Source organism: Peromyscus eremicus, chromosome 12 (genome assembly GCF_949786415.1).
Source record: "Peromyscus eremicus chromosome 12, PerEre_H2_v1, whole genome shotgun sequence".
Taxonomy (NCBI): Eukaryota; Metazoa; Chordata; class Mammalia; order Rodentia; family Cricetidae; genus Peromyscus; species Peromyscus eremicus.
Window position 1 is genome coordinate 49,611,556 of NC_081428.1, and position 27,204 is coordinate 49,638,759.

The window sequence follows — 27,204 nt, forward strand, 5'->3', positions numbered from 1 at the left end:
TTGGGTGGTCAGGAACCTGAAACTAGATAGGTCATGGATCCCGGGAGAAACCTAATACTAGTGTTCTGCTAACGGAATATAGCAATAAACAATTCTTAACAACATTCTGCTATACCCCAAATCAGTATCTCTCTCAGACATCATCAGAGAAGCTTTCTCGTGCAGTAGATGGAAACTAATACAGAGATCCACAACTGAACAATTTGTAGAGACTGAAAGCCCTTGGAACATTCGCTCCTAAATGGAATAACTTCATCAAATCATGACTCAGTCAAGTATGCGGAAGAGGAAGCAGAAAGATTCCAAGAACCAGAGAGGATGAATGGTAACAAGGAAGCAGTGTCTTCCAGACACAACAGGACTGACCCATATATAAACTCACAGAGACTGTGGCAGTATGCACAAGGCCTACACAAGCCCTAATCAGACAGATTCCCGGCACTGAAATGGGGAATTAGACACAAGCTCTCATTCCCAGACAAGAAGCTGTCTCCAATTAACAGCCGCCAAGAAAGAAAGAATTCATTTCTCCAAGTGAGTCTCACTGGGTATACAAACTACACTTAAAGGCAGGCCCCATTCCCAGTAGTAGATGATCAACATAATACAAACTCAAAGATATTTTGGGAAATATTTTTTCTCATATTGCTTTGTTAGGGCATTTGTTTTAACCTTACTGATCTTTGCTCATATATTAATGTTTCTAATTGTGTGTTGTTATAGGTCGTGTATGTGTGTGTGTGTGTGTGTGTGTGTGTGTGTGTGTGCGTGTCTGTGTGTCTGTGTATCTGTATTTCTTGTGCTCTTTTTTGGCTTCTTTTTGTTTGTCTGTTTGTTTTGTTTTATTATTGTTTGTCATTTGCCTATTTATTTTTTTAAGAGAGAGAAAGAAGGTATGAAGTTGGAAAGGTAGGGAGGTAAGGAGGATCTAGGAGGAGATGAGAGAGGGGAAATCATGATCAGAATATACTGTATAAAAATAATTTTATTTTCAATTAAAAAAACTTGACAAAGCAATCTATCTTATATTAAAAAACAGTACCAGAGAAAGTTCAACAGCGTAACCAGATGGTTCTCTCCCTCCCACCAATTCCTGAATAACCACTCAAAGGCTTGTATTAAGTATAAATACTTAGCTAATAGCTCAGACTTATTACTAACTAGCTTTACCCTTAAATTAACCCATAATTCTAGCTCATGTTTAGCCCTGTGGCTTGGTATCTTTTCTCAGTACAACATTCTCATCTTGCTTCCTCTGCATCTAGCTTGTGACACTGACTCCTCCCTCCTTCTTCCCAGCATTCTCAGTTTGGCTTTCCTGCCTAACTCCCTGTCCATCTACCAGCCAATCAGTGTTTTATTAAACCAATTTGAGTGACAAATCTTCACAGTGCACAACAGTGTTATTCTACAGTACAGCAGCATGTCAAATATAGCTCTGTTATAGAGCCTGAGTTTAATACTTACAACCACACATGCACACAAGTACATAAACTCATTGATACATAATATATATTTATTATGATATGCCAAATCAAGTGGGTTTCACTCAAGGGATGCTATGATGGTTGAATTTATGCAAATCAAGAAAAATAATATATCATACAAATAAGATGGATAATTAAAATCATATTATCTCAACATTTGCAAAAATAATTTGACAAAATTCAATTTCTCTTCATGAGAAAAGCCTTGAAAAATGAAGTATAGGAAGAAGAAACCTTAAAGTAGCAAAGGCTGCACACAACTCATTGAAACCAACAGTGCTGAATAGGGAAACACTGAAAACATTTCATCTAAGATCAGGACTAAGACAATGGCATCTATTCTCAATGCCCCTATTCAGTGTTGTAATGGTAATTTCAGCTGCAGCAATTAGCTAAGAGAAAGAATAAAATGCATATAAATAGGACAAGGGGAGGCAATAACCCTGTCTAAAGATGATATGTGATAAAACCCAAAGTTTCCACCAAAGACTCTAAGACTGATATATTCAGTAAAGTAGAAGAATGCAAAATCAACATACAAAACCAGTAGATTTTGTGCATATCAATAATAAATTTGCCATGAAAGAAATTGTGACAGGTATTCTATTTGCAATGGTCACAAAAAAAATATATAAAATACCTAGAAATTAAGTTAGGAATTAAAAGCCTGCTATAACAGAAATTACAAAGTACAAGAAAGACATTGACAAAAATATAACTAAGTGGAAATGACTTCCATTTTCACAAATCAGAAGAATTAATATTAGTAAATACCTGTATTACCCAAAGAAATCTATAGATTCAATGTGATCCCTGTTGAACTATAAGTAATATTCTTTAGGGGGGAAAAAAAACCTTAAAATTCATATGGAAGAAAAAAACACCTCCCCTCAAAAAAACATTCAGTAACCTGAAAATTCATGGTAGTCTTAAGGAAAAGGAACCAAACTGAAAGCATCAGAATTCCTGGTTTCCATATATACTACAGAACCATAGTCGCCAAAAACATTCTTATACTGACATTAAAAAAAAAAAAAAACAGACACATGCATCAGTGGAACATAGAGGACTCATAAATAAGCCCATGCAAATGATGTTTTCTTACCCAAATGCAAAAAACACACGATGAAAAAAGGCTAATCTCTTTAACAAATGTTGAATAACTGGATATCCATATACAAAAACTGAAATTTGACCACGATTTCTCACATTATATAAAACGCAACTCAAAATGGATCAAAGGTCTGAAGCTGTGAAAATATTAAAAGAAAATATAGCAAAGCCTTTTAAGATATTGGTCCAGGCATTAATTTTCTGGACATGATTCCAAAAGTACAAGAAAAAAAAAAGCAAAACCCACAAATGGACTACATCAAATTAAAATGCTTCTGCATAGCAAAAAAAAAAAAAAAAAAAAAAAAAATCACAGTGCCGAGAGAAGGTGCAGGACAAGGGGAAATGTTTGTTTGTCAGCTATGCATATGACAAAGAGTTAACAACCAAAACATAGAAAGAAGTTTAAAAATGAATAATAAGCCAGGCGGTGGTGGCACATGCCTTTAATCCCAGCACTCGGGAGGCAGAGCCAGGCGGATCTCTGTGAGTTTGAGGCCAGCCTGGGCTACCAAGTGAGTTCCAGGAAAGGCGCAAAGCTACACAGAGAAACCTTGTTTCGAAAAACCAAAAAAAAAAAAAATAATAATAATAATAATAAAACAGTCAATTAAAATAGGGAAGTTATCTAAATACACAATTACCAAAAGAATATGAAAAAGTTCTCAATATCATTAGCTACCAGGGGAAAGCAATGTAAAATTACAATGGGATTCCATCTCACTCCAGTTAGAATTGCTATTATTAAAAAGCAAAACAAAATAAACAACTATAAATGTTGGTAAGAACATGGAGAAGAATCCTTGTACATTGTGGGAGATGTAAGTTAATGTAGTAGCCACTGTGAAAATCCAATAGAGGTTCCTTAAAACCTAGAAGTGGAACTACCATCTTATCCAACCATCCCATTCCTCAGGAAATGGTATCAGCAGGCAAAACCAATAACTACATACTCAAGGTTATTGTGGAACTTTCCACAACAGCCAAAATATGGAAGCAGCCTAGGTGCCCATGAGCAGCTAGATGGATAAAGAAAATATTATATATCAAGTCAGTGGCATGGCGTGGTGGGTAAAGGTGCTGACTGTCAAAGCTGATGAGCTGAGTTTGATCTCCAGCACCCACATAGCAGAAGAAGAACTAATTCCTTCTAGTTGTTCTTCTACTTCTATAAGTGTGTGTGCATGCACAAAGACACACACACACACACACACACACACACACACACACACTAAACAATTGAAAATTCTTAAAGATAAATTATTAAATATGACATATGTTTACAGAAGAATGAAATGCTGTCATTTGCAGCAAAATGATAGAATCCAATGACATAAGATTAAGTGAAAAAATTCAGACACAGGAGGATAATTATCACATATTCTAAAATAAGGCAATTTTTAAAAAAATAAAGTTTCTACTAAAGCTTTTTAAACATAGTAACTTAAGTACGCAAGCTACTGTAGATTGCCAAACTGTCAAATTTTAAATGTAAACATATTTCTTCATAACTCAAAGAAAACGACAAGAGACAGACTACATTTGGCCAAAGGGTAATGAAAATTGAAGTGATCTCCAAAAAAAAATGAACAATGCTCAAGTAGAAATGTTTCTACTTGACATTCCAGAAGCAGAGAAAGGTCAAGACAGGCATGAAGTTGGGCAGATTGCTGTTTGAAATTCAGAACTCAAAGCATAAAAATAATTTTGCAAATATCTAGTCATGAAGAGAAAAGGAGGAAAGAAATAAAACAGAAACGCAATTAACATGTATCCAAAATAGGAGAAACTATCTTGAGACAGAGTTTGGTTCAATGATGAATTCCAGAACTACATAAAACTAGCTACATCATTTTGAAAGGGGAAGAGAAAAGCTACTAAAGAATTGTGGATTTAGTCAAGTTATCATCTACATATGAGGAAGAGAAAAATGCTCTGGCGCACAGGTAGTTTTTTTAAATGTGTGATTCTCCTTACATAAAAAATGCTGACAGTATTATTTCAGCTGCCTGAGACAGGAATCTAAATCAACACCCAAGAGAAGGGTGGTCCAGGGAAGAGGAGAAACAACAAACCTTTAAAGGAACCTCAGAAGCTTTAAACATGAGTTCAGGTGATGTGGACACTTAACGTTTTGTTATGCATCAGTTTGGCCATTTCCCTAATGGAATTTCTGAATCTCTTATATCTGGAGGTTGATAGTGCTGACAGTCTATGGCTCTAGAAAACTGCTCCTCCTGAGAGAGAAATCTATCAAGTGAGGAAATGGTCATTGTTACTGTCAGGATTGGGAGGCAGGAGCACACATTAAAATCTTCCTGGAAGGTCTTCCTGCTCAGCAGCTCTGGAGATGCTAGCTTCATTGTCTACCTATTCAGCATGTACCAACATTTCCATCAGAAAAAGCCAAGATCAGTTTCTGTGAGTCATCCTTTACTAAGCCTGGAAATTAGCTTTATCTGATGTTCAGTGATGCATCTCCTTGACATGTACAATTGTAAGAGTTAAGCTGACCATTTCTTCCTGTGTACCCAAAAGGAACACCAAAGTCACAGATGCAGGATGACATACATAGTTAGAGTCACATTCTTTAACCATCCGTGGCTGAACATCCTGATAGGTATCAAAGTGAGAAGACCCATTAGAAGACTCTAGCCTGACTCCTATAGTAGCCTAAATCTAATATGCTTATTCAATAAGTCAATGGCTTATAAAGTATAATTTCTTTTGAAGGAATGGTTTTAAATATATTTTTAAATGCTTTATAAAAATAGAAAGATCTGTCTTTCTCTGTGTTTTAAAGTGCCAAATATTCTGCTCAGCGTTTTTGGGTTACTGTGGCTAAGCCTCTCCCTGAAAACTATGTAATTTCTCCTAAATTATTTTAATCTTTCTTCACCACAAGGCATATTTACACAATGAAGAAACCAGTTACAGGACAATTTGGGCCTTGTATTGTGGCACATTCTTATAATCTCAGCATGTAGAATGTGGAGGCAGGAAGAGCAGGAGTTCAAGGACAGCTTTCTCTAGAGAGTGAGTCTGAAGTCAACCAATGCTACATGAAACCTTGTCACAAATAAACCAAAGAAATCAAAATTGGAATGTAAAAGTTGGGACAAAAACCACAATTTGTGGCTGTGGTGGTTTGAATGTAATTGGCCCCCAAAATCTCATAGGGAGTAGTACTGTTAAGAGGTGTGGTTTTGTTGGGGGTGGGTATGGTCTTGTTGGAGGAAGTGTATCACTGTGGGGGTGGGCTCTGAGGTTTCCTTTGCTCAGGATACCACCCAATGTGTCAGTCAACTTCCTGTTGCCTGTAAGATGAAGGACTCTCAGCTACTACTCCAGCACTTTCTGCCTGCTCTCTGTCATGGTGATAATGGACTGAACCTCTGAAGCTGTAAGTGAGCCACTTCAATTAAATGTCTTCCTTATAAGAGTTGCCGTGGTCATGGTGTCTCTTCACAGCAATAAAGACCCTAATGCAGATAATGGCATATAGATTTTGCTTTGAAGACAATAGTTCACCAACAGAAGAGACATCTTAGAATGTAGGGGTCATGGTATAGTTAGGACAAGAGTGTCTCTAAAACTACTTTATAAACCTTCATTTTTCTCTTAACAGTTGGTTGCACAGATAAGATGATGTAAGTGCATTGTGTATAAACCATTCAAGGCCTCTCCAGCATTTGTGAATATTTTCTACATTTGCTAGTATGGCAATTAAGAACCATCATAGCTTTTACTGTGCTTAGGATATAGAATACCAAAGAACAGATTAGATTTTACCTATTTTCAAGTATAAATATTTCCATTACTTTTAATTTTTTTCTTCCGGGCCTCAATCTGAGTATCTCATTTTTCTGCAAATTGGAGGCATAGCCCACATACAAAATTGAATCAGCTTCTCTCTGGCACATGCTGATGGACATGTTGGATCATTTGTGGGGCTGTATCAGGGGGAATTAAGCAGGAACTAATATGAGTGAAGGCAAGGGATCTCTAAGCAAGATCAGGGTAGAATGTGATCTGGAACATGTACTTGTTCAGACTTTAAAAATCAAAAGTAACTTCAAAGGCAAGCTTTGTGAATACAGAGATAGCGAGTAGCAAATTAGAAATAAAGGCAAAGGCATAGAAAAACAAAAGAAGAGGAGTATATTTATCTTCTTGGTAATAGGAAATAAATGTTTTCCTATTGGGAGTTGCTGTGGTCATGGTGTTAAAACATGTGAGTTTAAACATCAATAATATCTAACGGTAGAGCAAGAAATCCAAATCCAGACTCAGCTACACAGATGCATGTGACTCTGGCTCAAAAGCAAACCAAACCAAACCAAATCTTAAAAGACTTAGAAAGAAAGTGGTAGGAATTAAGTCTGAAATAATCTGTGTTCCAAGAGGCACAAAACATGGAGTAAAAATGAGAAAAAGAATAGATAAATATTCAAAGCTATGGAGGGGTAAAGAGTTCTTGGGCACTGGGTTATCAGGATTGCTATGGAGACAGGATACTTATTTTCTTCTGTGCACACTCTCTTAAAGTAGAACTCAACACAAGTTTTAAGATTCAATGGCCATGAATGCAATTAAAAAGAGATCCTGAACACAGCATTACAGCAAACGTTACTCCATGAGTATTCAGTGGAACACAGTAAGGGCTTCACTGTGTCAAGAGACAGATAGTGGCACCTTTTAATAAGCTCTCTATTTAGCAAGATTTGAGCATTTAAGACAATGATTTTTGTCTTTTGGCATGGAAAGAAATAAGGGAGATAAGTCTAAGAGGTTTAAGCTAGAATTAAATTTGCATAGGTTTTACATGTCCCACAGGAGAGTTTGTAGTTTACCTTCATCTGCGCTTATGTCTAGGGAAAGAGACTATAAGGAGAGAGAGAGAGAGAGAGAGAGAGAGAGAGAGAGAGAGAGAGAGAGAGAGAGAGAGAGAGAGAGAGGGAGGGAGCTCAGTGGGTGGAGGTGCCTGCTGCTGAGCCTGGTCATTTGAGCTGTGCCCTCAGGACTTCAATGGTGGAGGGAAGAGAACTGAGTCCATCTGGATTTCCTCTGTTCTTCGTAGCAGCACATGGCACACATACTCAAGATGTGCACACACAATAACAAGTGTAATAAAAAGTTTTAAGAGAGAAATTGTGAACTGAGAGGATGAGAGAAATATGAACAGAGTATGCTGATAAAACAAATTTTCATCTAACAAATTTCAGGACATTGAGTCCTGAAATTTGAGTAAGAACTTAATCAGAACTAGGTAGTTTTCAACCAGGGTAGAGAAAGCAGTCTTGGAAAGTCTACCATCAACCTATAATGAAATCCAGTGCCAGAAAGGCTTGCCTATGCAAGTGATAGCTCATATCAGAGAGATAAAAGGAGCCCTAACTTCAGAAAGAATTAGCCAGAACTATGTATTGGAAGAACCTTCTACAAACAAGGCAAGGAGATATCAGAAAAGACAGCAGGGCCAGGAATATGAGCTTACCAGACTAAGACAGGAAACCAGTCCAAAGAACTTGGCCAAGACAGAGAGGCGGATCCCTTCCTGTTAATTTTCAGGAGTAAGGGTAAGAGACGGTTGGAAGAAAAATATTTTGTAACTAAGATGTGTAGCCAGGTTGACTTTTGAAGCCATGGCATTTTGGTGAGCTATTATCTGTGTTTACAAACTCATTTCTCAGACTGGAATTGACTAAGGGTGTTTTCCATTCTTCTCTGAAACATTCCAGGAAATTCTCTCAATAGCCAACTATCCTTGGGTCTTTGAACTCCAAGTGATGATGGACTCATTTGGAGGCAGAAGCAGAGGTAGGCTGATTTTTTTTCAGGCCAAGAGTAGCCCCTTGACTCAAGATCCAACTTATAATCATGCATGTCCCCTCTTCCGGTTGCTCTTCATTAGCAGTGTGTACATCTAGCATCAGGACACTGCGTCACACAAACTGATGTAGGCAGAAAGCCATTGTGTCTCTAGACATATTTTACTCAAGAAATTCTAACCATCTGGAGCTTCACTAAGAACCTGAATATGAACACCCTTTCTTGTACCCACATAAGCAAGACTTTCCTCAACATGGCTCCTAACGTCTGCTGCAAGCATGCTAAACCAAGGGTGATGGAAATTCTGACACATCTGGAGCTTCACTAAGAACCTGAATATGAACACCCTTTCTTGTACCGACATAAACAAGACTTTCCTCAACATGGCTCTTAACCTCTGCTGCAAGAATGCTAGCCGTGCTGATCTCTGATCTCATCTCCCATTCACATGTCTCTCTGTTTATTCCCATCTGTCAGGCAACATCGTGGGGGCTTTTTGCATAGAGTGAATAGTACTTCTGTGAACTTGCACCACTTTAGTTAGGTCAAATAAGATCCAGGGAAAGTCACTAATAATCTCTCTGGTCAGCTCAAGTTCTCCTGGCAGTCTAGCCCTAGCCTACTCTATTTTTAGGGGGACTACTTTCCAGACCATGGGAAAGCTACAATATTTTCTAAGCAGAAAGAATTATTGAGAAGATTAATATTAGTAAACAAACTTTTTCCTGCCAATGGGCAGACCTAAACTTTCACTGGAATGTACAAAACAACCATATCTGCATGCCCCAGGTTTTTCACATCTGAGTGGGTATTTAGACTGTCACCCACTCATAGAGATACTGAAAGGATCAAACAGTATAAGGAACTTCAGGTTGGGGTGCACTGCTGGTAGGCCACCAAACACCAGTATTTAGCAGCACAAGCATTTGCTTTCAGCGATCATACTTCAAGCAAAGATCTTTCTTAGTCTTTCTCCCTCAGAACAGCTTTACCATTTTGCTTGATCAGCTGTTTTTGTTTTTGGTTTTTTTCCTGACAAAGATTTAAAATGTGTTTATGTAGAATGTTTGGAAGTTCTGTGTTGTGGAGATCTTCAAGGATCTCTAGTTTCCAACACTACCCAAAGCAAACACTACAATTTCTTCCCTGTCTGTGATTATTTCATTTCAGCCTGAAAAGTCTTTCTATGGAAATATAAACAGTTCTGAGCCATTCTCCAAGCAGAAACCATGTGTTGAATAACTTCTGATTGGTGATGTTTTTATACCTGCTCAATTTTCTTCCAATGATGTTTATTCCCTTCTCAAACTGATTTTAAATACTGGTAGTGTTGTTGGTTCTAATTCTTCCTTTCTCAGAAATTGTCTACCAGCTTTTATTTTCTAGGTGAGCTTTGATGTAATTTTCCAAACTTTGGAAAAGAAATTACATTGATATTTTAATTGAAATTCATTAAATAATGAATTTTTTAGGGAGTCGTGTGAAATCTTAGTCTAAAGATATAGTTTGTCTTTGCATTTAACTTAGTTTATAATCTCATAGAGTACCTCTTTAAGGTTTGAAGTATAATTGTGTGCTGTAGAGTATACAGATCTCAAATATTCTAGGAGTTTTGCTGAAGGCGTCTACCTCTGTAGCCATATTTCCGTGTCAGGACACAGAGTGCTTCCACTTCTCTGAGAAAATCCCCCTGTGAATCTTCCCATCAGTACTACTACACATATTACCACACATAGGTGTTTACACCTAGCATCCTATAATTGCTTTTCTGGTTCATTGTTTTTCCTGTTCTAGAACTTCGTACAAATGAAATCACCATTTTTATGTCGCATTCTTCCACCTAGCAAAATGATTTAGAATTACAACCACGTAGTTACAGGCAGTAGCATTCCTTTTTATTGTTGAGTGATCTTGTGTGACTGTAGTGTGATTTTTAAATCATAATCCTATTGATAGTGATTTGCTGTTATGCATAAAACTGCAACAAAACTGCTATGCACATTCTTGTACAATGAAAACTATATTTTCATTGATCTTCTTTAAATATTTATGAAAGGAATTTCTGTCATAGGATAAAGGCATATTTAATTTTATAACAAAATGTGTGAGTTGATTTATGGACTCTCTCTTCTCTTGAACTGATGTGTTGTCTATACAGTGGTTTCTCAATTGAGGTTTTAATGATGGATTGATAAATTTCCCCCTGCACCGTTGATCTTTCTTACATGTATTTTTAAGGCCTTTTTTTCAACTCCATATACATTTAGAATTAAAATTTTTCCTACAAAATTGATGCTTAAGGTATGAAATGTCCCTCTTCACCTGACAAAATTCCTTCTCTTAAGTTCTGTTAATATTAACATAGACTTTCCACTTTAATTATGATCGGTGTTTTTCTATCCTTCTACCTTGGAGCTGAACTTTAGCATTCAAGGCACAGATCTTATAACCTGAATATATCTAACTGTGCTTTGGCTGTTTTCCAGTGCAGCAATTTCTAATATTAATTAGTAGTTAATTGAGATGTGTATTTCTTCCTCATTTTGTGAAATGGGTTATGTGGTTGGTTTATTATCTTAATATTTGTTTTTATTTGTCTCATATTTTCTGCCTGTTTAATTTCTTTTCTGTTTGATATTTAGCCTCTTTCATTTTTGTCCTTTTTGGCTACAATTCTTCAAAGCACATAGTGAGTGTCCTGGGGAGTTCAGGTTTATTTAACGTCCTGGGGAGTTCAAGTTTATTAATTAATTAATTTATTTATTTATTATTTAATAGCTTGTTAAGCACATCATGCTTCCACTTACCACGCTCATTCTTTAAGCTACTGTTGTTATATATTTTACATCTGCACATTCTAAAATTTCCATATTACATTGTTACTTTTTTTCTTCCAGTCATTAATCTTTTAAAAACTCTGAAAAAGGGATTTCAAATGCCTTTCATATTTATCCAGATGTTTCTATCCCTGACACTCTCCATTCTGGTGCCAGAACCTACTTTCCTCTGGTATTACTTTCTTCATCCCAATGAATGCTTTTTAAATACTGCAAATATCCTCTCTGAGTTTTAAAAATATTTTTGCTTTATATTTGTTTTTTTGTTTTGTTTTGTTTGTTGGTGGTGGTTTTTTTGTTTTTTTGGTTTTGGGTTTTGGGTAATTTAACCATGCTCTAGTCATAGTTTTCTTCGTGCTTACCATCTCTGAGACATTTGAGTTGATATTTTTCCACCAAATTTAGAAGTAATTGCACTGTTGTTTCTCCAAATGCTTCTTGTCTGTCTGCATCAGCTTCACTATTGTCTTCCTCTGAGGATATGGTTACATATATATTAAACTACTTTGCATTCCTTAGAATGTTTTGCTTGGTTCTATTATCTTGTTTCTTGGATATCCTGTTGGAAAACTTTAATTGGAGGTTGCTTATCAAAATGATCAGAGAAATGCTCATGCCCTTTCCTTTAAGTTTCTTTGGATTCCGTAGACAGGTCTAGGGAAGAGTTTCTAGGAGGAAGAGTGGTGAATTTACGAGCATACTTTCAATTTAGAACTGAGCTTCAGGTCCTTGTTTAGCATCTGGTTTATGCTTGTGCTCATTTGTGTCCCACAGGAGGGCTTCGTTTTCCATCAACCACATACACACAGCCTTGTTGCACCCTATATTCTCTGTATGTCATCCATTTTTATTTTGGAGGTAATGCATGGGGGGTTGTATGTCTGCATATATGTGCACGTGTATGTATGCATGTATGTAAACAATGTGTTTGTGTACAGGCCAGAGGTTGATGTTGGTTATCTTCTTCAGTTACACTCCATCTTAGTGGTTTTGAGATTGAATCTCTCACTGAACTTGCAGCCTGTAGATTTAGCCAGACTGACTGACCAGCAAGCCCCAGGGTCTTCCTGTCTCTGCGTCCCCACTGTTGGGATTACAGGCTGGCACCGTTACACTTAGCTTTTAATGTAGATCCTAGAGGACTGGATTCAGACCTTTATATTTGTGCAGCAAACACAATACTGACTGAACCATCTCCTTAGCCCTCTATGTACTGTTTCCAAAATAAAGTATTAGTTTTACTATGAAAAATATGGATTAAAATAACTCTCCACCTCATTTTTTCTTATAACATATCAAACTGATTAAAATCATTACATACATTTATTTTATCTGTCTGGCTATGCCATCAACCCAACATGAATTTGAGATGGTTTTAGGGGTTTTTTTTAATTTTAAAAATTATTTTTGAAGTATTATTATTGCCTAATGTTGTAAAGAATTCCCATGATTCCAAAGTCAAATTCCAGAAGATACAATTTTTTTCTTTTTGTTTGTTTGTTTGTTTTTTGAGACAGTGCTTCTCTGTGTTCCCTGTCTGTCCTGGAACTCACGCTATAGACCAGGCTGAACTTGAATTCACAGAGATCTACCTGCCTCTGCCTCTGCTGGAATTAAAGGCATGCACCACCACTGTCCTGCTAAAATATAGTTTTTAAAGACTCATTTTCTTTTTTTCTTTAGTTTTTTGACACAGAGTCTCTCTATGTAGCCCCCACTGTCCTGGAACTCACTATGTAGAGCAAGCTAGCTTTGAGCTAGCAGAAATACGACTGCCTCTACCTCTGCCTCTGCCTCATCTGCCTCCTCTGTCTCCTGAGTGCTAAAATTAAAAGTATGCACCACCAGCATAGCAAGAATCATTTTTTTTCTTTGCTTATTCTACACTATTATTTCTTTATACCAAGTGGTAGCCTTTTAAAAATTTTTAGTTTTCATTTTTTTTAACTAAATATACGTACGTGTCCAGGAAAATTTCTGTGTCTGTGTATCTATGTGTGAATGTGTATAGATATATTTTTTGATAATACTGTTAGTTGGAGTTTCTGAAATGCTCAAAAACTCTTACAGTACAGAATAAGAATTTCACAAAATAAAACAGCTTGATTGTGTGGTTGTGTCTGTTTGAAAGTTGTTTTGGTTTCCATAGAACGTATACCACAGGACCAGCATATTTTAGAGTTGTCAGCTAAAAGTGAGTTAAATTAGATGTTCACAAGACATATGGGGTTTAGTGAATGTGTTACCCTCTGATTTTCCTGAGACCACTGGAGTTCATTTTTAGCTTATGGGTGATACCCTTAACCATAAATTTGGTTCAGCAATTTGCCCCCACCCCAGCCTCTCCTTCCTTTTTTGGCATTATTGCTGATCCTGTTTTATTTGTTTGCCCAACATATCCATGCTTCTTGAGGGAGGGGAAGTGTGGTAAGAGCTGTCAGTTCTGCCTACGAACTAAAATTTTCTCAGGATTGTTACTGGAAGCAGCACCTTCTCTCATTCCACATTACTCTTCTCCAGGAAAGCCAGGGGTGTCTTCATCTTCAGATATAAGCCCACTCTAGTCTGGGACTAGGCCTAGGTAGGGAACATGTTAGGGCCCCCACACTCACATGTAATGGCTTGAGCTCTCAGCAAATGCTGGTTTTGTGTGCCATTTGCTTTGTCTCCAGCCACTCTTACTGAGATCACTGATCTCTCACTCACAGTCTGCTCATTTTTCTCCTTCTGAGCATACCTGCCCTGACAGCCATCTTACAATCTGCCCTTTCTTTCCACAAGCATGCTGCCCACTCCCACGCAGTGCCATCTATTTCCCTTGGCTGTGATTCCTTTTATCCACTGCTCAGTTCCCACTGATAACCAGACAATTGCAAACACTACGAATCTCACCCAGGACTCAGCAAACACCCCCAAGTCAGCTTTAACACACAGCTCTAAGGCATCACATCACTCTCAGCTCTTGTGCATATGACAGGGCCCAGAACAACTGGACTCCTTTGTAGCTTCTTGAGTGAGAGAAACATAGGGTCTGCAACAAGTCTGCTAGCTTGCAACTCACTCCTTAAAGTTATTAGTGATACGAACATGGGCAAGTTATTTGATTACTGTGTGCCTCAGTTTTCTGATCAGAAGAATGAACACAATGACCACCTCTGTCATATGGTGGTTGGGAGAATTAAACAAGTCGTATACATAAAGTTCTTAGAACAGTGTTTGGTGTGTGGAAAACCAACAGCCAAATGGTAGCTGCCTGTTATTGTAAGCAGTGGTGCTCATGCATAATTATGAGCCATAGAAAGCCCTAAATAGCATCATCTCAATTTAGCATCCCACCAATGATTGGAATACATGTACTATACTGTTTAAGTTATTCTTTTTAAGTTTAAAAGAAGGTACACTGAGCATTTATAGATGTAAAGCGAACTTGGAGATCACATTGGTCCAAACTCTATATTGAATACCATCCAAAGAAAATAAAAATTCTCTAAAGTTTGAAAGCCAGCATAATCTACGGTAGGAGCTATCATTTTAATCATCTTCAGCAGTTTGTGAATAGTAAGAAAGTGTGAAGGGTTTTTGTCATTAATATTTCTATTTGTCTTTTGATTTGTTTTGTTTAGACAGCAGCTTATTCCATGGCCTAGACTAGCCTTAGACTTGTGATTCTCCTGCCTCAGTCTCCTGAGGACTTGGATTACAGACATGCACCTACTGTAGGATAATCCTCTCATACACTGTAAGGATTTGTCACTCAAATTGGTTTAATAAAACACTAATTGGCCAGTAGCCAGGCAGGAAGCATAGGTGAGGCAACCAAACTAAGGATGATAGGAAGGAGAAGGGCAGAGCCAGGGGTGTCAGCCAGACACAGAGGGAACATGAGATGAACATACCATGCTAATACAGGTGCTACATGGCAGAGAATAAATATGGAATATGGGATAACTTAAAATCTAAGAGCTAGTTAGTAATAAGCCTGAGCTATTGGCCCTGTAGTAATCTGGGAACAGGCAGTTGGAACAGGAAATGACCATTTACATGCACCACCATTCCAGGCTACTAAGTTTGAACTTTCTAAACTCTATTTATTTACTATTTCACAGAGCTTGATAAAATTCTAGGCATTCCTGCTAAATAAAATTATCAATATAATTACTAAGACTTGGCTAAGTTCATAGCACTGTCATAAATAAAAATGAAAGTTATTGTTATATAAGCATATTAACTATGCATTTTTTTGTGTATGTATATACGTTCATAAATGTATACATGCATGTGGAAGCCAAGGACCAATGTCAGGTGTTTTCCTCACTTCCTCTACCATAACTTTTGAGACAAGGTCTCTCACCAGACTTGGAGCACACTGATTTGACTAGACTGGATGGTCAGGAAGCCTCTGGGACCTTCCTGTTTCTACCTCCTCAGAGCTGAGATCCTGGCTGGCACTGCTGTGTCTCACTGTTATTTTCACATGGGTTTGGGTGGTCAAACTCAGATCTTCATGTTTGCATTTCCAGCATTGTCAAGATATGCAATGCTTACAGGAGTAACTACAGAGACTCCTACCTGGTCAAAGTGTTCACAATAAGTGCTTGAGTACTCTGTCATAAATAGGACATGTCTATCTCCCACTCCAGTTTCATGGAATATCACAGAAGAGGGGCAAAAAGAATGTAAGAGCTTGAGGAAGGAGCCAGGCATTGTAGAATGAAGACTTCGGGGACAATTGAATTCTTTTTAAAGAATTAGATTTTACTTTCTTTGTTTGGGCAGAGGGGGATACATATGCTACAGCACACATGTGGAGGTCAAAGGAAGACTGTGTGAGTCAATTCTTTCATTAAGTGGGTCCCAGGAATCAAACTCAGGCCACCAAGTCATGCAGCAGGCAGCCTTACCCACTGAACCATCTTGCTGGCCCATATCAACTCCTGAATTCACAGCAATATGGGTACCTGCACAGCCCTTTCAAAAGAATGGGCCTATCAATATCCCATCACGGAGCAGAGAGGGGCAAATGAAGCCCACCCACCTGCAACCCTGAAGATCTATAAGTAGGTAATGCCTTCTGGAAAAGGGAGCAACATTTTCTTCAATGATACAGCCACTGGTAAAGCGTCTATGCTCCTATAAACAACCTTCCCACGCCTGCTCTCATAAATAACCCTGATGAAACTCATTGAGTCACCAAAAACAAACAAAATCCAAAAAGGACATTATAGTAGTAGGGGGACTAGTTGGGAAGAGGATCAGAGAGTAAATATGATCAAATATATACATGTATAAAAATAGGACAATGAATATATATATATATATATGTATGTATGTATGTATATACACACTAACAGAAACAGCTTTACAAAATACCCCATACCCTTAGAATGGCTATCTCCAATTAAATTTTTTTTCTTTTGTCTAGCTAGAAGAGAAAGCACAAATTATATTTCTTTGATCTCTCCTAAAGAACTGCACTTTTAATTTTATTCCACCCAGTAATTAGTGTAACATTTTGTGCATTCTTGTTATAAACTCAAACAAGCAAGAAGCCATTCTTTTGATTTCCTCATGGCTTTACCTTAGCCACAAAATAGGATCTTTATCTGGCCTACCCTCTGTTCAGGCACGCCCTCCAGAAAGAGGATGTTTAGCTGGCTCTGAGAGACAGGGCTCTTGCCCTTTTGACCACATTAACCTCGGAAAAAAAACTCTTACATTAAAGCTCAGGAAGTGTTCATCCTGTTTCTCTTCCTGTGTCTACAATCAAAGCTTGGAGCCAGCTGGCACCTCCACAAGGCTGGAGCGTCTCTCTGTAAATCAACTCTACCCGCATGTGAGTGGCAAGGCAAAGCAGGATTTAGAAAGGAAGTTTTGGGAAATCCCTTTTGTCTTTGGGCTCAAGCCATGCACGCCAGTTCATTTTTACTATTGATATTGATAATTTTCCTGCTCTGACTCCTCCATTTCTTATTTGGTTAAAGACCAATAGAGAGAGAAGGACATGGTGAATTGGAGTTTCTTCCTAACCCTCCAGGCAGTTTCTAGGGAATGAAGATTCTAGTAAAATAAGAAACAAGCTTTACCTTCAAGGGACTGAGAGTTGCATGGGGTTTCCACATGTTCTGCAACTACCTGTATGACATCATTTAGCTGCGGGGTTACAATTTTTGTTCAGTACACAATGTCATGCAGAAATAGGGTCTTTGTCCATCATGTCATCTCAGAAGCCAGCAAACCAGGAGATTCAAGCATGTGTTCATAAACTCAGGTGAAGCAATGCACACAGAGTGTTTACTGGTTCTTACTCCTGGAGAGGGCTTAATTTAAAAATCAACATCTATAATTTGCTTTTGAGGCTGTATGTTGATTTCTAGCACAGAACTTTCAGTTCTCATATTCCCAAGTTCTTTGGCACAAGCTTCTAAAAAGAATTTTTTTTAAAGTTGTGTTTTCTTTTTTACTTGCCATTTTTACTTTCTGAGTGGGGTGGTGAGGCCTTTCCTGTACCCGCTCAAAATAGAACTTTCCAGAATCATCTCTCCTATAAATGTACCTTTGCTTCCTACTGCACTTGACTGAGGTTGGGGAGAGATGCTCACAAAGGCTCAGTGAATTATAAGACACAGAGAGGGCATGCAACCCACCTGGGACTTTGTTCAAATGCAAATCCATGTTTAGGGTGGGAAGAGTGTGATTTCACATTACTAATATGCTCCCAAAAGTTCCTATGCATCTGACATAAAGATCATCCCTTGCCTATAAAAGCAAGTAGATGGTTTACTTCACAAACATTCAACATATTTAATTATAATACACGCCAAACACTGGGTTGTGAAACTAAATGGGAATGTGACAATATTTACCCTTAAGAAGCCCACAGATAGGGATGGAGAGATGGCTCATCCAATATGAGAAATTCCTCATACTGGGTCACCTTGCCCAGCCTTAAAACAAGGCGAGGTGCGTAGTCTTACTGCAACTTGATAGGCCATGTTTTGTTGATACCCATGGGAGGCCTGCTATTTTTCTGAACAGAAATGGAGGAGGAGAGGATGGAGGCGGGAGAGAGGGGAGATGGGAGGAGAGAAGGGAGGGGAATGCCCTCTTCTGGATTTCATGAACATGAGACAGCTTGTATGAATACACACACATGCAGGCAAAACATCCATACATATAAAATAATTTTTTTAAGTCTGCAATCTAATGTGACAGCCAATGTAGCAAATAAGTTCCATGATTAGCTTGAATATAAGAAGATGAACCATAGATTGGGATGAGACATTTGAACACATTCCTCCCAAAAGAAAATACAGAGAAGGCAAGTAAGTCTATAAAAGATGATGAAGACCACATGCCATTATGGAATTTAAATTTTAAACAGCCATGAGATATTATTGCTGAACATTAAAATGATGAAACTCCCAAACATGACATTAAATGTTGGCTAGGAAGTTGGTGGGAATATAAAATGGTAGAGCCACTGTAGCAGTTATTACAAAAGTAAACACAACCCTAGGCCGGCGATCATCCTCCTTTGCTTTTATCCAAAAAAAATAAGAATTTATTCTTGCACAAAGACTTCTGCATGGATGTTTATAGCACATCAAGATTACCAAGTTCTTGGAAGCAACCAAGATTTCCTTCAGAAGGAGAATGAATAAACTATAAGTTGTCCAAGCAATGAAATATCATTCAACAGAAATAAACTTTTAAGCTATGGAAACATGACAGAACTAATACATGTTACTGCATCTAAAAAGCCAGTATGAAAAGGACACATAGGATGTGACTCCAGATGTTCTGGAAAAGGCAAAGCTACAGATAAAATACACAGATTACACAGTTTCCAGGAGTTAAGAGGACAGAAGGGTTGGATAGGTGGAACTCAGTGTGTAGTAGGTAAGTAGCAACGTTATTCTTCATGTCTTCATAATGATAGGTAAAGGTCATTATGCAAGTCTAAACTCCATAGACACAAGAATACCAAGAATAAATCTTAAGGCACACTAGATACTTTGGTTGATAATGATATCTTAGCATTGGTCCTCATTTACTAGTCTCCTGTTCTGCAGGATGCTGATGGGGACCAGCTGTGCACATTGCAGAAAACTGCACATGGAAAACATCTGTGTTTTCTTCTTGATATTTGTTCTGATGAAAAGTTTTAATTTTTAATTATTTTAATTCTTTATGTGTTTTTATTGAAGATATTTTTTCATAAGATATATTCTGAATATGATTTCCCGTCCCCCAACTCCTCCCAGATCTTCCCCACTCACTCAACTCCACACCTTTTCTTTACCTCTTTAGAAAACAAACCAGAGTAAAGAAATGTTTTAAAGGAGAAAGCACAAGAAACATGTACATACCCAAGCACAAACAGAACCCATGAAAACACAGAATTATAAGCTATAATACACAAGCAAAATACCAATAAGGAAAAAAAATCCCAAGCAAAGCAATATGAGACAAAAAGTCTACAAAAAAAAAATTGAGTTAATTTTGTGTTGGGGGATAAATGGGAATAAATAAGAGACTTGCATCCAGACACATGTACAGAGTGAGAGACCTTGAAACATTCCGTCCTAAACAGGATGTCTTCATAAAACCCCTCCCTTCAGGAAACCCTGCCTAAGAGGAGGCTGAAAGAACGTAAGAGCCACATGGCAAAAAGGGCACCCAGAAAACAGAGCCTTCTAAACACTGCAGGACAGACACACATATGAACTCAGAGAGACAGAGACGGAGGCAGCTTGTACAGGGCCTGCACCGGTCTGTACCAGAGGGGGTCTTTGAGCTGAAAGATGTGGACAGAAGCCTCCATCCCTAACCCAGAAGCCATCTCCCATGGCTAACCACTCACAAATGGAAAATTAATTTTCTACAATGGAATCTTACTGGATATACAAACTACTCTTCAGAGCAGGCCTCCTGCTCAGCAGCAGATGGACAACACACAATGAATTCAGTGGAATCTCTGGAGGCTCTTGGTCTCATAATGTTTGGTCAGGGCATATTCTTTTTTAATCTTACAGGTCCTTCATGTTTATATTATGACCTCAGGTCCTGTGTTTTCATGGGATTCCTATGTGTGTGAACATGTGTCTCATGGCATCTATCTGTGTTTCTCATGCTGTTTCTGTTTGTTTTGTCCTGCTTCGATTTGTTTGTTTTTGGGTTTTCTTATTTTATAATTATTACTTAGATGCCCAATTGTTTTCTAAGCAGAGACAGAACGGGTGTGGATTTGGATGGGAGGGGAGATGGGGAGGGCCTTGGAGGCATTGGGGAAGGGGAAACTGCAATCAGAATATATTGTATGAAAAAAACTATTTTCAATAAAAGAAAAATGGAGAAAATGCTCGGTAAATTGTCAGCTGGCCAAGCAGGTTTTGAAATACTTACCTTTATACCCACAGATCTGGACTGCTCTCAGCCTTGGTCAGAAGAGCTTCTTAATGTGGTGGGTGTGGTCAATGCAGAGACTTAGAGCTGGTCAAAGGGTCAAGATAAAGTGACTGTTGAGTGCTCACCTGTAAATGTGACATGTGTAGCATCCCTTCCAGTGACTAAGAAAGGTGAAGGAAGACAGAAGGGAAAGAACGTTTGAGCTGGGACACAGGAAGGAGCACTGTAAAATGCTGGCTTTGGGCCATGACATAAGTGTTGTACCCATGAACTCACAACAGCTGGGTTTGCTTGGGCAAGACAGCACAAGACTGGTGCCATTAATGTCCCTCATGGATGGGGAAGGGGCTTACAATGGCTGCTCCTGCCTGCTGAGTTACTAGCAGTTGATTGCCAGGCCAGAGCGGTGAGGGGGTCTTCTTCAGTGTTTTAGCTACTGGTAAGTTTTGGCTTCTTCAATCTCAGGTAAATTTTAAGAATTTTACTGTCTTACTAGGAACAATCAACAATCTTAAAGTTCGTGGAAATCATAAAACTATCTACCATCTGTAACTTAAATAAACACGAAAATAATCCTGGAACAGATGTATTTGAGAAAAGGTATATGTATATATATTTGCTAAGTAGGAATAAGAGCATAAATGATATGTGATTTTTTACAAGCACGGTACAAACATAAACATAATGGACCATTCATAGAGGTGAAATCTCTAGCAGTGCCTTTCATTGTAAAATATAATAATAACATTCATGTTTTCTCTTTTGGTTTTTCAAGATAGGGTTTCTCTGTGTAACAGCTCTGGCTGTCCTGGAACTTGATTTGTAGACCAGGCTAGCCTCGAACTCACAGAGATCTGCCTGCCTCTGCCTCCCGAGTGCTGGGATTGAAGGCGTGCGCCGCCACCGCTGCCCGACTAAGAGCATCGGGGATGGCTCAGCAGGTAAGGGCGCTTGCTGTGCAAGCATTGGGGATTGAGTTTGGATGGCCCACACCCGTGTAAAAAGCTGGGCATGAGCAGATAGCCCTAGCAATGTGGGGGCCAGAGACAGAAGGATCCATCACTGTGCTTACTGTCTACAGGCCTAGCTCCAGGTTCAAGGAGAGACCTTTCCCTAACAGAGTGAAGTGGAGAGCAATAGGAAAGGGCACCCAGTGTCCTCTTCTGGCTCCTGCACACACGTGTGCATATGCCACCACACACATACACCACATGCACACACACACACACACACACACACACACACACACACACATACACACACACATGCATACACAGATATACATACACACACAGAGTTTTTAAAAGATTGTTTTAAACAAAATAGGCAGAAGAGTTTTGTTTTTAGAATTGGAGACTATTCTGATAGAATTGTTCAACTCACATGTTGATCTGATAAGAGGGATAGGGCGCTGTGCTCATCCCCCACAGTTCCTGTTTCTATTTTGAAGATGAGCAGCTAAAGCAGCTATTTTAAGACTCTTTTGCATAAATACCCACAAATGCACCTGGTTGAAAGAGCTTACCTAGAGTTGGTGCAAGAGTATCTGAAAACAGTGTCTGCTGTCCCAAATCCAGGGAACTGAAACCTGATGTGAGCAGTAGGTGAGAAAAGTTTTTCAGTAAGGCCTCTACGTTGTCTGTTTCTGAATACATTCTCTAACCACATTCCTATTCTCACCGTTTCAGAACTTATTTTCTTTAATGCCTAATTTGTTCTAGTGCTTTGTACCTCCTAAGCAAACTAAAAATAGGGTGGCAATCTGATTGGTTTCTTGTCTTGTTTCTGTAAGTCATGTCTTACGTTTTCATATTAGCATGCATGGGCACAGGAACACACACACACACACACACACACACACACACACGCACACACACACACACACACACACGCACACACACCTGCACAATTACTTGGACCACATTCTCTCATTCAGCAGCTTATGTGTTTGTTCTAGTGGCTTCTAGCTTTTACCATCCACTGCATACTAAAATGATGACGACATTCAGTTTCAGAGTCAGAGAACTCAAGCCTCAAGCTAATGAATAAAATTATGAGCTATGTTTTAAATAATTAGACTCGAGTAATCTGGAAATTCAGCACACCTGAAAATCTATCCTCTCAAGTAGCTACAATGTCAGAATTTAAACCTGAATGACCTCCATACGCCATATTTCATTACATATGATTTGTCCTGATTCACTTGATAAGAAGCAAGAAACAGACATTAATGAAAGTATGTCAACGCCTACTGATCAACTAAATATTCCAGACTCTTTCTTTTTTCTGAACAGCCCTTTGAGTTGGCTCTCAGGTAAAGCACACGGTGGTTTAAAAGTTCAATCTGGATTTGCCTTATAATATCTACTCCCGTTGACTCTTGTTCGTATGTTCCTACGTGTATTAGTTCAGTAGCATTGCATCACATTCATGCACATTACTCTACTTGATCCAAACACTATCGTTCTGATTACAAAAGTGCTCACTATACATTGATGAATCCTGTACTACCCGACTTTCTTGATTTAACAGGGTGATGATAAGCATCTCATTAGCGGGGATAATGTACATTGGCCCCACCTCTGTTTGGCATCTTCTGTATCTGTATTGCACCAATTACCTTTTCTAATCTTTTTCTGAATTGAGTCCAAGATAATTTTCCTTTATATTAAAAAAATAAAACCTTAGCTATAGATTGACATGAGAAATTGTCTTATCATGGAAGATTGGGAACATACAATCATTACTGTATTTATGATTAGTCAGTCAAATTGGGCCATTCTTTTTCTAGAATGTGTAGTGAGCCGATCCAAATGTCACACTTCTTTTTTCCCTGTAAGCCTCTCTGATAGTTCCAAAGGAAATATTAAATTCACACCTTGGGTAAGACATGGTCAAATTTAAACATTCTATTATTCTGCTATTTGTGATATGAGTTTTCCCAGAGAAAAGTCTATTGTTCAGGGCTCTTGTACAAAACTCTTCCAAAGTTTTCAGGAGAAATTAACTAAATATTCCATGGACCTTTACGACACAGCCCAGTAGGAACCATCTTATCATGAAAATTTGACACCAGAGGTCCAGACAGTTGTATTGACAAGTCCATCATGCAGTGCTCACAGTCTATGTCAGTACCAGATTTAACTTCTCCTGCAAATGGATGCATACTCTGTGGGTGCCTCTTGTATGTTCTTTGCCTGTCTTGGGTTCCTTCCAATAACAGAATGGTTCAGAGAAGCATAAACAATGCCCTGTTTGTTTCCCTCCATTTGGGAGTTAGTTGTAGATTCAGAACTTTCCTGGACACTTGACCAGAGATCATTATCATAAATGCCAGTTTCTGATGGCAGTGTTTGGGAATTTGTCCTGGGACTCACTGGAATATCAACCTACAAGAGAAAAGAGATGTAGCACGTAAGGATGGGACAAAACATATTGATTAATAGACTCTGAGTGAAAGGCTACATGTTGTCATGCACATTGAGAGAGACCGTCTATTGTTCCTCATGTAAGTTACTTTTTTTTCTACATTTTCACTAAACTTTGTATTATCAAAGAATGAAAGGGTTGGTTTGTTTTGGGGTGGGGTTGTTTGGTTGGTTTGGTTTTGTTTTGTTTTATGTTATGTCCAGGTCCTCATGAGTGCTAGACAGGTTCTTGACCACTGAGCCCAAAAGGCCAAACATTTGAAGTTCACTACGTTCTTCCCAAACAGTTGTTTTGTGCTGTATTATGGGCCATTTGAGGTCACAACACATACACACAATGCACTTTCCATGGAAAAATCACAGTCCAGTTCATGAAAAGAGAAAAATAATCCCATGAAAACATTGGGCAGCTTATAACATATTGGCTTGTGGAACATAGAACATCAAAAGATAAGCCCAAAGCAAAAAGACCTGAGACCTCCTCGGGAAAACAGGAATAGGAAGGAAGCATCATGGGTTATCCAATACACATTATGATGAGAGAGCTAAATTGGAAAATGGAAGCCAATTTTAAAGAATAAAGTTTCAATTAAGTTCTAAAATATTATTCTAGTTGTTATTTCTACCACAAAAAAAAGCACACATTTAAATAGTGCCAGAGACCTAAATGGTGTGAGACAGAGGGAAATCTGTGGAAACTGAAGTGAATTTTGATATTTTCTCCCTCTTTTCAGTTATTTGTTAGCATCTCCTGGTTATACAAAAAGTGCAGATGGTAAAAATGATGTTGTATTAATATTTAGGGTTTTAACTTTCATATGTGGAAGGGAGAGGGCGTGTATCTGTATGTGTGTGAGTAGGTGCATTCACCCATGTGTGTACATGTAGAGGTCAGAGGTCATGTCAGGTTTCTTCTTCTATTCCTCTCTACCTTATTTATTGAGAAAGGTGTTCTCACTGAAGGTGGTACTTCAAGTAGGCTTTCAGCTAGGCTGGATGGCCAATGAGCCCCTGGTTCAACCAGTTTTCACTTCCTCTCCCACCACTGGGTTTTAAAGTGTGTGCGACCACACCCAGATTTGGCATAAGTTGTGGGGATCCAAACCCAGTCCTCACAGTTGCACAGAGTGCTTTACCCACTGGTCCATTTCCCCCAGGGCTCTATTTTGACTTTTTTAAATCTCCACTTTGCCAGCCAAGTTATGCTCTTCCTAAAAGTTCTTGACCTTTGACTAGTCACACTCCTCTGGTCCTTGGTAAGTCTCACTATGACATATGCAGTAGGATTTCTCTTATACTTATTGAGGAAAGCTCTGTCCTCAAAGCACACTTAGTCCTAACTTGAGAAATGAGGCAATAACGGCTGATATGCTGCAATTTTCCTGTGAGGTGAGCACCCAGAAATCACACGAAGGCTGGAGGTCTGACCGAGCCAAGAGTGGATTGGCTAAGATGAAAAGTGCCCCCACACAAAATGAGCCTGCATGGGGGGCACTGAAGACTGTCAAATGAATTGCTAAAGAGTTGCAAATTCACTGTCTACCACCGAGGTTCCTGGCTATATTTTCCAATCTCAGTCTGTCTGTTCAGTTGGCTTGGCTCTCTTCACCAGAATGGCTCATTGTCATGTAAACTCTGTTAGCATGAACCTAGTTCTTTGCAGCTCAAGTTCTCCTGTAACACTCTATAAAAACAGCGGGTGCCACAAGGCAGGTAGGTGCACTGTGATGTGGTGGCCAGAGACGATAAAGGATGTTAGACAGGCAGCCATCTCACCCTGCAGACCTATTGCAGTTATAAGGCTCTTTTAAAAATGAACATGTTGGTTTATAACTCACTTTCAAAAAGTCTAACCCTCTTAAGTTAAGTGTGTTATGACTGAGTGGACATGTTTATAAAACCACTTTTAGTCCCTTAGAACAGTAGTTCTCAACCTGTGGGTCATGAGCCCTTTGGCAAATTTCTATCTCCAAAAATATTGACATTATGATTTATAACAGTGGTAAAATTAGTTACGAAGTAGCAACGGAAATAATTTTATGGTTGGGGGTCGCCACAACATGAGGAACTGTATTAAAGAGTCGAAGCATTAAGAAGGTTGAGAATCATTACCTTAGAAGGACCATTTTGAAATAAGATCAGAACCCTGGACTTTTCTGTTTTGCTAATTTTTAATGTTTCATTAGCATATAGTAACTACACATAATAATGTTTTACATGACATACATATATACGATAGATTTGTTCATAGTCACCCACCCTCCATTGGTCTCTCTTGTCCCCTTCCCAATCCTCACAGTCCCCTTCCTCTTCCCAACTTGTTCCCTTTCTATTTTGGTGCTTTTTCCCACAATAAATTTCATTTCAGTGCTTACAATAATATAAGTGAGGGTTTATTTATAGTGACCACACTGCAAACGGTTCTCTCCCCATCCATTACTGACTACCATCTTTTCCTCCCCACTCCATAGCAAGTTGTTTAGAGGCCCTATCTTACTCAAGTATTATGCAGGCAATCACAGCTGATGGGAAAAATCTGGAGTGTGTGTGTGTGTGTGTGTGTGTGTGTGTGTGTGTGTGTGTGTGTGATAATGTCATATAAACTTACTGAAAAAATACATATGGTGTAATATAAAATGTGTTTGTCTTAGCAGATATTTCAGACGTACCAGGTTAACTTCCCTTTCTGCTAAGTCAGAAGGCATCTTTCCTTTCCCTGAAAGATTGAAAAGAAAGAAAGACAAATGGTCATCAAATGGTATTAAGAAGGCAAGGTAAACTATCTTCCCACCGGACCCACCTCACGCACTCCGGCACTCACACTGTTTATTTTGCCTTGCTAACTGGACCATGCACATCTCGGCCTGTGAGAATGCACATGCCCACTTCCTTCCCCTCACTTCTTACGTCATAAGACAGTCTTCAAGTTCAAGAGGAAGGAGTGGGATCTAATGAAGAACAGTTTCAAAGGTTGGGAGTCATTGCATTCTCGACGTTAAAAGTGCTTCTGTCAGCTCTGCGATATATGGGACATCTATAGCATACTCCTCCCCCAAGGCTCAGGTAACATTGGAGAAATACTGTAAGAGCCAGAGGTTG

General features: G+C 38.6%; 1 protein-coding gene across 1 annotated transcript in view; it reads right to left on the minus strand.

The window, feature by feature from the left end:
• Nucleotides 1-22,559: 22,559 nt before the first annotated feature.
• Btla (B and T lymphocyte associated) overlaps nucleotides 22,560-27,204 on the minus strand; it is a 28,695-nt gene continuing 24,050 nt past the window's right edge. Inside the window, exons 5-6 of the mRNA XM_059277011.1 lie at nucleotides 26,775-26,821; nucleotides 22,560-24,066 (exon numbers count right to left, since the gene is read on the minus strand). Coding sequence (XP_059132994.1) covers nucleotides 23,818-24,066; nucleotides 26,775-26,821 — 296 coding nt within the window. The 3' untranslated portion in view covers nucleotides 22,560-23,817. The remainder of the gene's footprint in view (nucleotides 24,067-26,774; nucleotides 26,822-27,204) is intronic.